This window comes from Lepisosteus oculatus, chromosome 24 (assembly GCF_040954835.1).
Source record: "Lepisosteus oculatus isolate fLepOcu1 chromosome 24, fLepOcu1.hap2, whole genome shotgun sequence".
NCBI classification, from domain to species: domain Eukaryota; kingdom Metazoa; phylum Chordata; class Actinopteri; order Semionotiformes; family Lepisosteidae; genus Lepisosteus; species Lepisosteus oculatus.
The window spans coordinates 698,973-713,229 of NC_090719.1; the positions used below are offsets into that span (position 1 = coordinate 698,973).

The 14,257-nt window shown below is 46.9% G+C and overlaps 1 protein-coding gene across 3 annotated transcripts in view; it reads right to left on the bottom strand.

Moving 5' to 3' along the window:
• Positions 1–12,032: 12,032 nt before the first annotated feature.
• Positions 12,033–14,257, bottom strand: part of LOC102694121 (LIM/homeobox protein LMX-1.2) — a 76,179-nt gene continuing 73,954 nt past the window's right edge. For all 3 annotated transcript variants that reach the window (XM_069183322.1, XM_015366829.2, XM_006640498.3), the window contains one exon: positions 12,033–13,612. In XM_069183322.1, coding sequence (XP_069039423.1) covers positions 13,455–13,612 — 158 coding nt within the window. In that variant the 3' untranslated portion in view covers positions 12,033–13,454. The remainder of the gene's footprint in view (positions 13,613–14,257) is intronic.

A 14,257-nucleotide genomic window follows, 5' to 3' on the forward strand; every position in this document is an offset into this window, starting at 1 on the left:
TTTTGTTCAAAGAGAAGAGGGTTGTTCTTATCTTTTACAATGGGCTTGTGCACGAACCGAGGATGAACACAACGAGATCCAGTCCGGGCTGCTGGCGTTGTGAGTCAGGGGTCGAGGTCTCACAATACCACTTTCGCCCTTCCTGCCATGGACCAGCGTTCCATCTCCTCCATTCAAGAGAAAAGGCTTGGATGGGAAACGTTTAATTGAGGACTTATTAATTAAACCTACATGCATTAAACTTCCACTAAACTTGGCTCTGTGCTGGAAAACACAAAACACCCACAATGAAATCACAGCCATACTCTGGAGCCTCGCCGCCCATCTCTCTGGCTGTTAGTCTGCTTGCAATTTAGCAGAAGAATGAAGTTTGTTTTGGCAATGCTCTGTGAACCTGCAGTTGTAAAAGCATGTAACTTTTTAATAGTGATATTTATTGCAGCAGGAAGTGCTCATAAATTATCAAGTCATGAAAAGGGCAACAGTTTATAATTCACAAAATACACTCATTGATGCCCTGAAGGCACAGCCCGCGGCTTCTGCAGCTCAGAGGAACTGAAGCACACGTGGGAAAGTTATTTATGCACCTAAACACGTCTGCAAACAAGTGTACAGTTTTAAAAGGGGGCTCTGCGAATAATCAATTTCTGTTTCCCAAAGGGAAACTCTTAAGAGATTCAAAACCCACTCTGATGCCCTGCAGCACACCTGAGAAGATATTCGACACACATACCTGCAAGTGCTCTTTAAATGCAATGCTCACCTGTGACTGAGAAACTGTGCTGTGTCTCTCAATGCACATTGCCGTTCAGCTATACTGTCCCCTGCCAGCAATGTGAGTGTGTGAAACAGGAGATTCATCCACTACACTGCTGTTGAGGCAATAAGTCACAGAAAATAAGAGCCATTTCATACCTGATCTTTCACCATCTTTAGAGAGCAGAATGTATCTGAGCTGTCTCGAGAGACAGAGAGGGACACAGGGAGAGAGGAAAACAAGACTGAAACAGTTCAGCTCAGGCCCTGTGTCCTCTGTGTGACTCCATCGACAAAGTGTCCCATTAGAAGCCATTATGAAGCCTTAGACCTCAGCGCTGGACAGCTGGACAGTAAATAGGCCTGAGACCCCAGCCCTCTCCAGCAGGAAGTCCCAGGACAGCCATCACAGAGAGGCCACATTTAGACACAGCGAAACAGCCAATGCCTGAAGACCTGATCCTGCTCTGTCTCGTTAATGCTGCTGCTTAACGAGCCATGCAGGTCACCCTGTGGATAATTGTGTTCCCTGAAAAGAAACCATACAGTTTCTGCTATCAGTCCAGGACACTTTGCCATTATTCACAAGCAATAACAATGCCCAGTAAGAAAGCCCATTCAGCAGTGTTTGTGAGGAGTCGGGTCTGAGGAGCTTTGGCTCAGCCTGGCCAGAGGGGGCGCTGTCAGGAGATGTTCTGACTTTTATTTTCAATTTTAACGCTAAACAATCCACTCTCCACTCGCTCGGCCCGGTTCACATACGCACTCATAGTGCAGGAAAGTGGAAGCCAGAGCAGACGGTCTCCAGCAGAGGGGGAGGAGTGCTCCGCCACTGTGTTTCCACCTGTAAATCCCACCGCTGCCCCCACGCTAACGGGCCGGGGGGTGTGCAGGCCCGCTCCGCGACTGACAGACTGGGCTTGGCGGGACAGAGGGAACGAGTCCAGGAGAACACGACAGCGTCGTCTAGCAACACCCAGTCGCCCCCCCCTTCATGGGGTCGGTGACCCCGGCCGGCACGCTGCGTCTGCTGAGGGAGCTGAGAAGTCCTGAGGAAAGGCGTCCCCAGGAGCAGCTCATAGAGGCCCACTTCAAAACCTGCAGAACCTGAACAAATCAGGCCCTCCTAACGGGAAGGACCCGCTGAACTATTTCCTTTGCTGAGCTAGAAAAGATCATCAGAGGTTGGCGAAGCAACTGATTAATTTTGAAAAATACCAAGTTTTCTTCACTACCGTAGTTGGAATACAAAAAGCAAACGCATATCCTTGGCTCTGACCCCCAAGACCGAAAGTTTGAAACAATACCTTTCTCGGCCACATGACTGCGAGACCTGAAATGAGCAGATATTGTGTGGACACACAGTAACAGCAGAAGAAGCAGCTCTCGGCAGCCTGCGTGCCTGTCCAGACACATTGGGCTTCACTTACTAAAAATGTGAAAAGGGTGAAACTGTATACTGCGTACGTACAGTACACTGCAGTCAATGTACAGTGCAGTATAACGCTACCATAGCTGTCACAGGCCATGCTGTGTCTTCAGGTGGCATTCGCAGCAAATTTATTTATCCATCCACTTAATACGTTTGACAAACAAACCGGCTGCACACAGACTCATTCTTTGACGGTATTAAAAATGCCTTACAGGCCCAGGACTGTACCCAAGTCAAAGAAAGACCACTCTAATCTAACGAAAATATTGTCGCTGCTCCGCACTTCCTGCGTGGTGCCGCAGAGGGGGAAGAGAGAATGTGTGAACAGTCTGAGGGGGCCGGCAGTCAGCGCGGACTGGAAGCGTCTGTCTCCGCCAGGCCCGGCGGCTCGGGTTACAGGCCCGGCGTGTTTTCTTTCTCCGGCGCGGGCCCGGCCCGCTCATCTCTGCCGCGCTCCTGGAGGCCCGCGGAGGTCCGGGGCTGAGGGCGGGGGGGGCGGGGGGGCGGTGGCGACACAGTCGGGTTATTCACCAGTCACTCGATCTGTTTGGCCACAATTTGCCGCGGCCTAATTTTTTAATAGGAACCCGATGACAAAAACGCCTGGGCGTTTATCTGCCGGAGCAGTGTCAACATCGGAACACAAAAGGACAACAATTACGGCTTCGCGTCCACAAGGAAAATAAAGGAGGGGGAGGGAGGGAGCAGCAGAGGACGGGAAGGAAGAGAAAGGGACCCAAACCGTGGTGAAATTAAATCCTGCCTCTTAATTAACGTGAACTCTGAGCAAGTCAAGGCCTTCAGAAAGAGGTTATGTGGCTCTAAGCCTGTGTCTATCTCTGAGGAGACTTTTATAAACAATTACAGCCTTCTCACCCACATGGTTTTTCAGCTGTGCTTGTCAAATTTAACACCACACTCCTCGGATCCACAGCAGGAGCGCTGGTTTCCTGCGGGGCAGGCATGAGGCTGGCTGGCACAGACTTGTTCCATACTGGTGGGTGATGATTCCCCGCTTCACGACGTGCCACGCGGCAGAGAGAATGAACGTGGTGAGACCCTATCAAAAAGAGCCCTGCAGTCCAGGCACGGGGCCTTGTTAGCTGTTACTCTGCTTGGGAATGGGATTTCTCCGGAGGTTCTGCACCGCTGACTGAGCCGTGTTAGGCGGGTTTGGGCCTGAGCTGGCCAGGACACCCTCCTCTGAGTGCATACCAGCGCCCCCTGTGGCAGGAGCCAGTCAGATTGGCCTTCCTATGTTCCCATGTTCAGAGCCTGAGGTCTCTCTCTGCTCTGCACACCCTGGCAGCTCTGGTCCCACTGTGAGCACGGAAAGCACAGGCCGCACTGCCTTGCTCTGTGAGCCGGTGAATGAGATGACCCAGCCTTCCCCAGGAGAATCCCCTCGTTCATCCCAGCCAGAGCAGAATGAGCCGGGAGCCGGGAACAACCCCTCTGTGTTGGTTCAAGCCCAGTCAGATCCGACTCATCTTATCTCACCCTTGCTGTGTAGGTAAACCGAACGAGGACTGAAAACAGTGTGTCTGAAACAGAAGCAAACAGATCGGACTACCATGCCTGAAACCGAACCCTTTCCAGATCTGGGCTTTCATTGCGTCTGGTGCCTGTGCTATTCTTGTGGAGATGAAAGTGCATCACGTGCTCCCAAACTCCGTCCTGTGTGAATACCTGCAATCTCAGTGTTACGAAGATATTCTGACCCTGCTCGCTTTGAGGGAAGCTTAACCCACTGTGTATAGATAAATATAAATATTTCCTGATTTCCATAAGGGAATGAACAAAACAAGGGTGATTATTTAATATTACATCAGTACAGACCAGTGGCACAAGAGGCACCAGTACATAGAGCTATGCTACTACATATGATAAATATGATGCATGAACTCATATAAGACAATCTAATATTTGGATTGTCTTCCAAGACAATCAAATCAGTGACCGAGCTTTCACACTCCCTGGTTCTGTGTTCTGCACAGCCCTCGCTCTTGCTCAGTGATCGGGGCAGGCTGTGCCAGTGCTCCCGAAACAGCGCCCATTCCCATTCCCTGCTCCTGTCCCCGGGGAACGGGCAGCAGGCTCCTCCGCTCCTCTCAGCCATGGGAATCGATGGCTGAAGCCGAGGCAAGAGAGACTCCGGCAATTCCGTGCAGATCCATGCCATTGATCCCGGAGATCAATGCCCAGTTTAACACAGAAAACACGTTTTTTGCTCTCCCTTCACTCTTGTCCCTGTAAATAATTCTATTGGTGAAGATCCTCCAGGGAAAACTCATCAGGTTGGGGATGAGTCGACCATCCTGCAGCTTGAGCCCAGTGGAGCCAACATTCCCAGGTTGACTCTGAGTCCTGCGCTAATCGACCATGACCCCGATGCCCCAGGTGGTGGGCAGTGGATGACCCACTAACAGATGCCGGATCTGGGACCTACAGCTCAGCAGCGCCCCCTCTGTTGCCAGTGAGAGATGCAGCACAGCTAACCCAGTAGTAGTCAATAATTTAAAGTGACCACAGGCCAACTTAAAATCTGACACGCCTTAGTGAGTGCCTCCCAAAATTACTAAAAGTAATCAGAGTAGGAAATGGATACCATATTTTCCCCACAGCTTCTCAGCACAATTGCAAGCCAAATAGGCTTACAGGGCCAAGCAGGAATCCTCAAAACCTCTACTCCTCTGCCTCAAGGCACAAGTATTCACCCCACTGTTTCTCAGTGACTTTGCTAATGTAGGGACAAAGTGCAGACTTAACACGGCACACTAGTTTTTTTCCCCACAGCCTCTTCCGTCCCTTCAGCGAATCTGGAAAAGGCAGGTTCATCAGCCAGCAGCCAGGGGTTCAGCAACTTCACCACGCCAGAGGGTCTGGGCTGCAGATGTAGTGGTCAGTCGAGCACATGATGCAGCACCGGAATTCATGAGCAGCAGAACTGGCACCAAGACAGAACTCGCGTTCCCCTTCCCGATAAACAACAACATATGTCATCGGAATTGGTCCAGTTAGAAGGAAAACGCAAATTTACGGGAATCCGGTGTTGGGCACATGAAATCACAATGCTGCCAGCATCATGTACAATCTCACCTCCTACTGCCGGACCGCGCCGAAGGGTCTGTACTGATTCAGGGTTCGCAGAAACGACAGCTAGAAGATGAAAATCACACCACAAAGCACTACAAGAGTCAAGCCTGCTAGCTGCAAGTCCTGTAGGTCAACGGGGGGTTTCGTACAGCAGGTCAACAGAAGCTTAGCTCTGTGTGTCACTGGCCATGCAAGGCTTCGGCGGTTGAAAGCCGGAATGCAGTTTCGGGAGTCTGCCCAGTTCGCTGCACACTCATTGTCACGCTGGGCTGCTGGGGGCTGTCAGGTGAGCTGCCTTGAAGTGCAGATGGGCTCGGGTGGGGCCGCCCCCCCTCTCCGTTTACAGTAAACGGACCCCTTTTTGCAGGAGGTGAGAGCATCAGCTTTCACCCCGTTATCCTCGTTGAAAGCCCATTATTTCAGAAACATTTAAATACACATCCTGGAGGATAGCTTTTGAAGTAGTGGCAATACACCCTTTTCTTAAAGGCTAAACCCGTGACCTATTTAAAGAATGTTGCTTTCGTTTACCCTCAAGACAAAACTTTCCATCGCATGCTTGTAAAATCCTCTAGAATTTGTATTGATTCTTCAATAGCAGTACAGTGCCCGGTCTCAGGGAAACCAAATATCTTCTTGATAGCAAAACATTTGTTTTGCAGGTTCCAGGGTTTCAGCTTAATCTGTTGTTTAAGCAGAATGCAAAACTAAAACCATTAAAACTGAATTAATAATGGTATTAATGCCGTCAGTACAGCCTCGTATCGACTTTCTTGTTAATTTGTCTGTCAGACCTTTAGCACAAAACATCTTTAAAAACTAAGAATGTCTGGAGAACCGTGTTTCTATCTCACGTTTGCTGACTTTGTGCTCCTTTTACTTTTGAAAGATCAGTGTCTCTCTCCTCCTGGCTGCTGGGACTCACGTGTGCACTGACGATAAATGTGTGAGGCTGTCCCAGGGCAGGAGGAAACCTGACAGTAATTGGGCTCAAAGGATGAAAGCTATGGAAGGGTACAGAGCTGGTTGGAGGATTCCCAGTCCATGGGGCTGTGATGTGCTGGCCTACTCCTGGGGGGCGTGGCGCCACCGTGCCTGAGTGACAGCGCGGTGATGGATGACCACAGCTCTTCGCACCTGTGATGTCAGATCCCACAGAGATAACAGAGAGATATACTGCGCTATCTCAAGCTGACAAAGTGCTCTTCACTCACCCCCTGACCCCAGCAGCCTCCTTCCTAATGCCGGGAAATCTTTCCTTCAATCTTTTCCCCTCTCAGGCGCATTTTCCTTCTGTCTCGCTGAGGGTCACAGGTGTTTCGGGGCCTGTGATCTTTCGAACACGCAGTGTGGGGGTTCTCCTGTACCCCAGTCACCGGCAGGGCAATTCTGCCAGGATATCTGCCAGCAATTAATATGAACTTTGTGGCACGCAGTCTTGCAAATTCACTGCGTGTCTGTAATCTTTGTTACGAACACTAAACAAAACGTTGCCCAAGTACAAAGTTATTTCTGGTAACAAACAGTGTGACATCTGTCCCCTTCCATAACTTCCACGCCACTGAAGACAAACGCTGAGGTGTTTGTTCCCACTGTGTTTGCCTTCATATCACTGGAGATTTTACAATCGAGTGCTGGGTGCCGTGCGTTTGTATAAAATACATCCTGCACATGGAGCGTGGCAAATCCAGTTATTCCACTCATGTTGTCCGGTTCGGATACAACAGTCAGGTGGACTGAGTCTTTGCTATCAGGTCCTTCAGAGAACAAATATGGTTATTATCCAGATCTAATAATAATTAACTAAGTGGCAGTACACAACAGCTCTCTGTCTTCCAAAGCTTGACGATCACAAGCAGAAGAGACAAAGACGAACATGCAATTGCAGAGAATATATAGTACCTCTGTTTACCTGTTACCTGTCCTGTCCAGGTAACAGCGATTGTCCAGCGAGAACAATCAAAAGGAAGCAGCCATCAGTCTGTTGAGCTATAGGGTGTAAATATTCCTAAAGCACCACTGATGATATAATATATAGTCTACAGTTATGGCTCTTACAGATATCCATAACACCCAGGTACAGCCATGGCCTTTACAGGGTTTCTTGGGCTGTTTTACTGTAGAATGCAAGTTCAGCTGCTCTCAAGATGATGGGTTTTCATTCCAGACAACAACAAAATAAATGAAGACTGAACTATCATAAATGTCTCTTTTGGTGGCTTCAGAAATGAATTGAGCTTGGAGCCACGTTTCTTCCTCTTGGCTGAAACGGAGTTACACATAAAACCAAAATCAAAATAGCACCTTTCAGACCTTCCTAATTCTCACAGGAAAACCAGCCTGAGCGTGATGTCACCCGCCCTCTCATGATTTATTTGGGGTCACGGACAGACTTTGGAAGACCCCAGAACCACCCCCCAGCACCCAGTGGAGTAATTCAATAGGACAGTCTACCTGCTAAAACAGCCACTAAAGGAAGGTGTTTCTAAAAGGAATTGGGAAATTCAGACTAGGAGAAGCTTGGAAACAGAACCACCCCCCTCACTGGTTCACCCACTTGCAGAATGGGGTGTGTGTGTAAGGGTGGGGGGTAGCAGGTGGTACCCAGAGTGTCAGCCTTCTCCTTTCACCATGGAAGAGGAATCACAGGCCCTAGCTGTGTTATTGCAGAGACCAGCCCTGCAGCACCTTCCAAGCTGACAAGGGAAGGGGTTAAAATCAGGCAGCAATTATTAAGACAAATCTGCAGAGGCGCTGTTTGAACTCTCTGTCCAGAAGATAATCACATTTCGCAGGGTTCTGGCTCAGGAACGTGTGAGCTGCCTCTCTGGATTGATAACCTGTCAGACAGGAGAAGGAGCACTGAGCTGCTGCCTCAGGCCTTGGGCACTGTATCTTACTCCCAGACATTTTCTCTCCCTCTCTGCCTCTGTCTCTTCTGTTGTTTCTTACCTCCCTCGTCTTTCTCTCCTCTCCTTTTCATTTCACTCTCTCCTCCTCCCAGGCTGGTCGAAATAAATCAATCTTCGTTCTGCCTCTGCTGAAGACACCCCCTTATCAGGAGCAACAACAACAACACGGGCGCTAATATTATGAGAAACACACAGGGCGTATGAATCACTTCAGAAACGATGCCAAGAATAAGTCTGATTTTTTTTTTAAACAAAGAAAAAAAACACCATTTCGGCTCTTCCCCGTGTGTGTGTGTATGCATGCGTGAATTTTCCTGTTATCATCTGCTTTCCTTGCACCTTCTGAGATGCAATTGACTTCGGGTGTGTGTGCACGCGTGCGTGTGTGAGCGCGGGTGTGTAGTCCTGCCTACAGTGTGTAGAGATGAAAGAATATTCCCATGACCCTCTGAGGCTCGAACCTGTGTGCTGCACTCTGACAGGACTGCCCCAGTACAGACAAGCCTGCCATGTTATGCAATTTGGATGATAAGAGCATTTTTAATAAAGTACTGCCCCTTGAAAGCACTGGGACAGCAAGCTCAAAACTTGCATTACACCCAAGAGATTGTATTTGCGATCACGGGACTAAAGTGAATGATTAATTACATAAATTAGATAAAAGACCAGAACAAATATTTTATTTATGTTAAACTCCATGCATACTTTTGATCACATTAGAACAAAAAACGTACTTTGTGTTCGTCCCAGTGATTTCAAGTGACCTCACATTTTAGGACACTTTCACCTTAAGTAAATTTCCAAGAGTAAAAGTCAGTATTTTGTTGCATATTCCTTTGAGGCAATAACTGCGGGAATTCTGAAACTTGAGCTCACCCAATTCTTTGTGAAATTGCTTTGCGTTTGTGCCTGTTCTTAGGGTGTTCTGCCTACAATGACTTCTTCAGCAAGTAAAACTCTGCACGATTGCATTTAAACCTGGAGACTGGCTTGGCCAGTCGAAGATTCTCAGTTTTTTTCCTCTTTGTGAACACTTAGTTTGCTTTGGCCATAGGTTTCAGGTCATGTCGCGCTGCATGAAATTAAATAAATATGTAAGCAAATACATTCTGCTGCTGCCATTATTAGTTACATCACCAATAGAGACGAGGGAGCCGGTTCCAGAGATGTTAAAACAAGCATCAGATTCTTAGTCCTGCACTGTTAAGACATCAACTTTTAATATAATCCTTCCTTTTCCTGTTCCAGACAGACAGCACGCATTTGTATTCCAGAGCAGAAAAGAAGAGGTTTTGACTGAGGTAAAAATATACTGAGATATATCTGTGGAATAAATGTGCTCCTTACATCTATACTGTTACTGTCATCGGATTTCTCATGTGTAGGACTTACAGCCATTTTATACCGTACAGCAGTGGTTTGAACAGCTGTCTGTGAGACCCTTTTTTGCCTTTGAAAATGCTGTGTGGATGGACTCTGTACTCATAAACAGGAGAGGTACACACAGCAGACAAAGACAGTGCAGTGCACGTCGATCTTATTGTCTCTCTGCCATTTGCACGCTGCAACCAAACACCAGGAGTGGCCCTGAGAGGAGAACAAAGCGCAGGCCGCTGTCATCATGAAAAGCCCGGAAAGCAACTCCAGCTCTGGGTGACGACGTTGCAGCAACATTTAGTCTGCAGAGAATGATGCAACAATTTCATAGCCAGTCACAGTGGGCATCATCTTACCCGTCATTTACTCCCCTGATTAATGATTTATTTCTCGATATCACAAACTAAAAAAAGAAGACTATCAACAAAACCAATCATATTGGCAGCGAATCTTTGCACTCATACAATTGCACAGAACACATTCATCCTCAGGCCGTTTTTACTTGCCCTGCATTGTTAGAGGGAAGTGATTAGCTGACGTTCAGGAGGGACAACAGTGACAAGTCAATCACAGCCAGCTGTTCCTAATCCCCATCCTATATGATGACGAACACAAGCGCCTCCCCTCGAATGTGTCTCAGCCCATCTCCACCCTGCAGCTGCCCCCTTGGGCTCCCTCCACTCTGAATGGCTTTCGAAGCTACTCGTCCCGCGGCCAGGAGGTCTGCCCATTTACACAGAGGGTTCAGCCAAAGCTGTCTCCCCAAGCGCTCCTAACATTCCCACTGCATGCGGTTCCCTAGTGAGCTCGTGCTCGCATGCAAGCATATTCACCAGCGCTAGGGCACGTCGCAAGCCAGTTATGGCACAACCAGGACCAAAGAGCAGTGATACCAAAATCGACTTCTTTGGTAATCCCACAAATGAACCTCAAGCCAGTTTTGACCTGAATGGGCCTCATCAGTCCAGTCCCCCAGGCCAAGGCCTGTATACTACAGAACCCTGATTTGCTTGCAGGAGGTCTCCTTTGTGGCCATTAAGCTATTCAGTCCAGCGATGGCCCTGTAGCATCTTGCACTGCAGGTCACCACCCTGTGTTTCTCAGAGGCCAGGGCTCGGTCAGTCTGTGTTGGGAGGCCTGAAGGGAAACCAGGGTGTGGTTGTACGTGATGCTGGTGGACCAGTAGGTGGCCCTATTCCTTTCTAACCTGAATTTTTGGACCATGGACCCAGTGTCCAGGGACACTGTGTGGTAGGAGGCACTACAGATGTTAGAATGAGGTCCTGCCTCCTTGTGGTCGGAGTAGGGGTGTTAAACCCTGAGACCTGTGAGTGGGGCCTCCCAAAATGTCTCCCTTATCTAGTTTAGAGAAGCGACTTCTCGGTCCTCCTGTGCTGTTGCGTGGGCGTTGTTGAATTAAATGGGGACTGCTCCTATACGTAAAGCCATTTTGAGATCCTTTGGGATGTGCTATAGACATGCAGAAAATTGATTTTTTTTTTACCGCTTTTGCAATTAACTAATCAATCGCCACTCTGATCTGTCCTCTCAGGTGATGATGATGTCACAGGCTTAATGGCCTAATATCATTTTCTTGTAGTATTCCTCTGGACATGCTACATTGTTTCACTGTTGTGGGACATTGAATGGCCTCTACCTTTATTACAGAGTGTGTCTCATACGTAGCGCAGATCATAAAAGGACTGACAGCACCTCGTGGATGGTATGTCCGCTGTTTTGGAATATTTCCACATGTAGATAAATGACACACATGAAAAGGGCTTGTATGTTTGTTTTCTCTGAGAATTCCAAAGGCCTCATTAATCTCCATTCTCATAATTGGCCTATAGCTCCTCAGTGTTGCCTTTCTTATGTTCGAGCAAGAGGATTTTAGAGGCCAAATGGCCTTGAATGAAAGTGGGTATTTAATTTGATGAGCTCTAACATGCATGCAGATTCGCTCTCAGGCTTGCATCCAGCACAAGTGGGTCGTTCGGAGCGTGTGTAATAAACAGCTGTCATGACCTCTGACCTCCCAGCTCCCTCGTGTCTAATCAATGGTAGCCATCTCAGGGAACGCGTGGAAAAGCTCTTCTTCCTGCCATTGCCTCGTTTATGGTACAAATCAGCAGAAAGGCATTATCCTCCCTTGATTGGGCAAATGTCTCTTGGTACAGCTAAATACGCCACTCTTTTTGGGCCAGGGAAAAGACTTTTAAAGTAGTCTGACCCGTGTCAAAGCTCAACGACAACAATTAGGGAAAACAAGGACTTCTGCAATGCTGCTGGATGCCCCTTCATTTCTGCTGCTGTGAAACCCTTTGCTTTCACTGCAGAATTTGCCAGTTCCTCGATGACTGCAGTGAGGCACTCTGACTGAGGCTGCAAAAATTCCCCTCCTAACGGAAGATGATGCAGCAGGCATTGAAGAAAGGATTATTAAAGAAGTCTGTAAGGAATTCACTTAATTAAGTTTAATTTTTAATACTTTACAAACAGTACAACCTGAGATCCAGTTGAACATAGTTTTGTCATCACCCTGTAATAACATTTGGAACGAAATGTACAAAAAAATCTCTTTATGGTCCAAATCTGGAAGAACTGCTGTCTTGTTATTTGAACAAGCCGTGTGAGGTTACTCTGCAAGTGCATTGTATGTCTACTGCTCTAGGAAAAAAGTTCTAACTTTTTAAACTTCTTTTTTTAAATATATATGTATATATTTTTCCAACAGGTAGGCTTTGTATCACAGAAATGGTGCAAAAATAATTAAGCTTTACGGATCCTAGGAAAAAAGTGTTAGGTTTTTTCAGAGTTTATTTATAATACCAACAGACTTTGGTAATTTAGCAAATATCAGCATTAAAAATGCATTCTTAACAAGGTCTTGTTGAGCTCAAAACAAATAAATAGTACAACATTGCTGATTTACAGCCTAGTTAAAAAATCAAAACCAAAATACTAGCTTTAATTTCAGAATTAAATGACATACAAGTAAAAGATAACATGTTTCACTACTTTACATTGGGAAATTCTTCTTTTTAAATAAAGCTTTTCAGTTTTTGAAGTACCTTCAGGCACACGTTGTAGATAAATAAATAGGAGGGCTTCCATCTTCACATGCACAACTGGTTTGTTTTGGACAAGTTGCCCCTTATATACACTCAGTCATTGCTGTGTTACCTCCAGACCCCATATCTCTTTTACTCAAAACCATACACTGTAAGGGCTACAAATGAACAAGATGACCTACGTGTGTGTGCACTGAACATTGTGTGAAGCAAAACAAAAGAAACAATCGTGAAAGTCCAGACATCACATTTACATCTCAAAGTCTCACAAGGTTTTTTTCCTTTTTTTTCTAGTTTAATGTTCACAAGTTAATGGTGGGAGTCATGCTATTAGGGAAACGTGTCCAATTCCCAGCCTTCAGATGCAGTACTTGGTCAAATGACATGTTTAAAAATCGATTTATGTATATTATGTTAACAAGTTGGGGGGGGGGGCTATTTTCATAAAGTCATGTACAAATATCCTACAGATATTAGGTCTATAAAACAGTTGGTTTTTTTTCTCTGAAAGCTGCTTAAGTCTTGACATCTCCACGTCTTTGCTGTCGAGAAGAAACAGAGACGTCCATTTTTCTCCACGCAATTCGCCGTCTTTTCTCAGCGTTTTGGCAAAGAGCCGGGGAGGAGAGAAACAGTAAAACCGTTCACTGTTGGCTGTTTCTGTGTGCGCGCATCGGCCGTTGTTTTGTTTTGTGTTTTTTGTTTTTTTGATTTTACGTTTTCTCGACCTCGAGAAACCGCAGGGTTGTGTTCACAGCTGTACTGGAGGGGCGAAGATGGCGCCTGTCTCGTCGTCCGCGGCCCCGCCTTTCACGAGGCGAAGTACGAGCTCTGCATGGAGTAGAGCCGGTCGATGGGGTTTCCCACCCGGGCCTGCAGGGAGCCGACCTCCGAGGAGGGCAGGAAGCAGTCGCTGAGGCTAGTTAGGGACGTGTCGCTGTCTATGTCGTGGAAAATGGAGTCGTTTCCTGTGACAGTAAAATGAGTGGGAAGAAAAAAAAACTATTTCAGTGACGGACGGCAAAAAAATAAAAATAAAATCGCCGCTCCTATCGAAGGAACGGTCTGATGAAACTGAGAAAAACTGAGATTTCGTCGCTGAAGGGAGCAATTACACCCCACCCCCCCCACACACACCTTCAGTTTTAAGCTCCTAATCAAACTTCCGGCGCTTTTATAGTTCTCGTTGGAAACGGGGGGGAAAAATAAATCCTTTTCATAGAATAAAACAGAACTTTTTTGTGTGTGCTAATGAAAAACAACGTCCGAAAAACTGATTGTTTCTGACGGTACAATTCACGACAGCGCCTCCTTCGAGTGTCTCTATACGGACTCAAGTGGGTTTAACGTTCTAATTTTTAGAAAAGCACCAACATATGAAATAAAATCTCACTAAGCAAGCCTCCCGTGAGCAGCATATGGGTCTTCAGGTGTCTTAGACTCCGGTGAGATAGGAGAGGAAATGTGAAACAATGCCCAGAGGTTCCCAGAAAGCAGTTAATTGCCATTGTTTGCCTCTTAAAAACTTTAATTTCGGAATTTTCTTGCGGGAGAGATGGTTGTTTTATTAGGTGCTTCAGGTCTAAATGACACCCTTACATCAGTACGGGGGA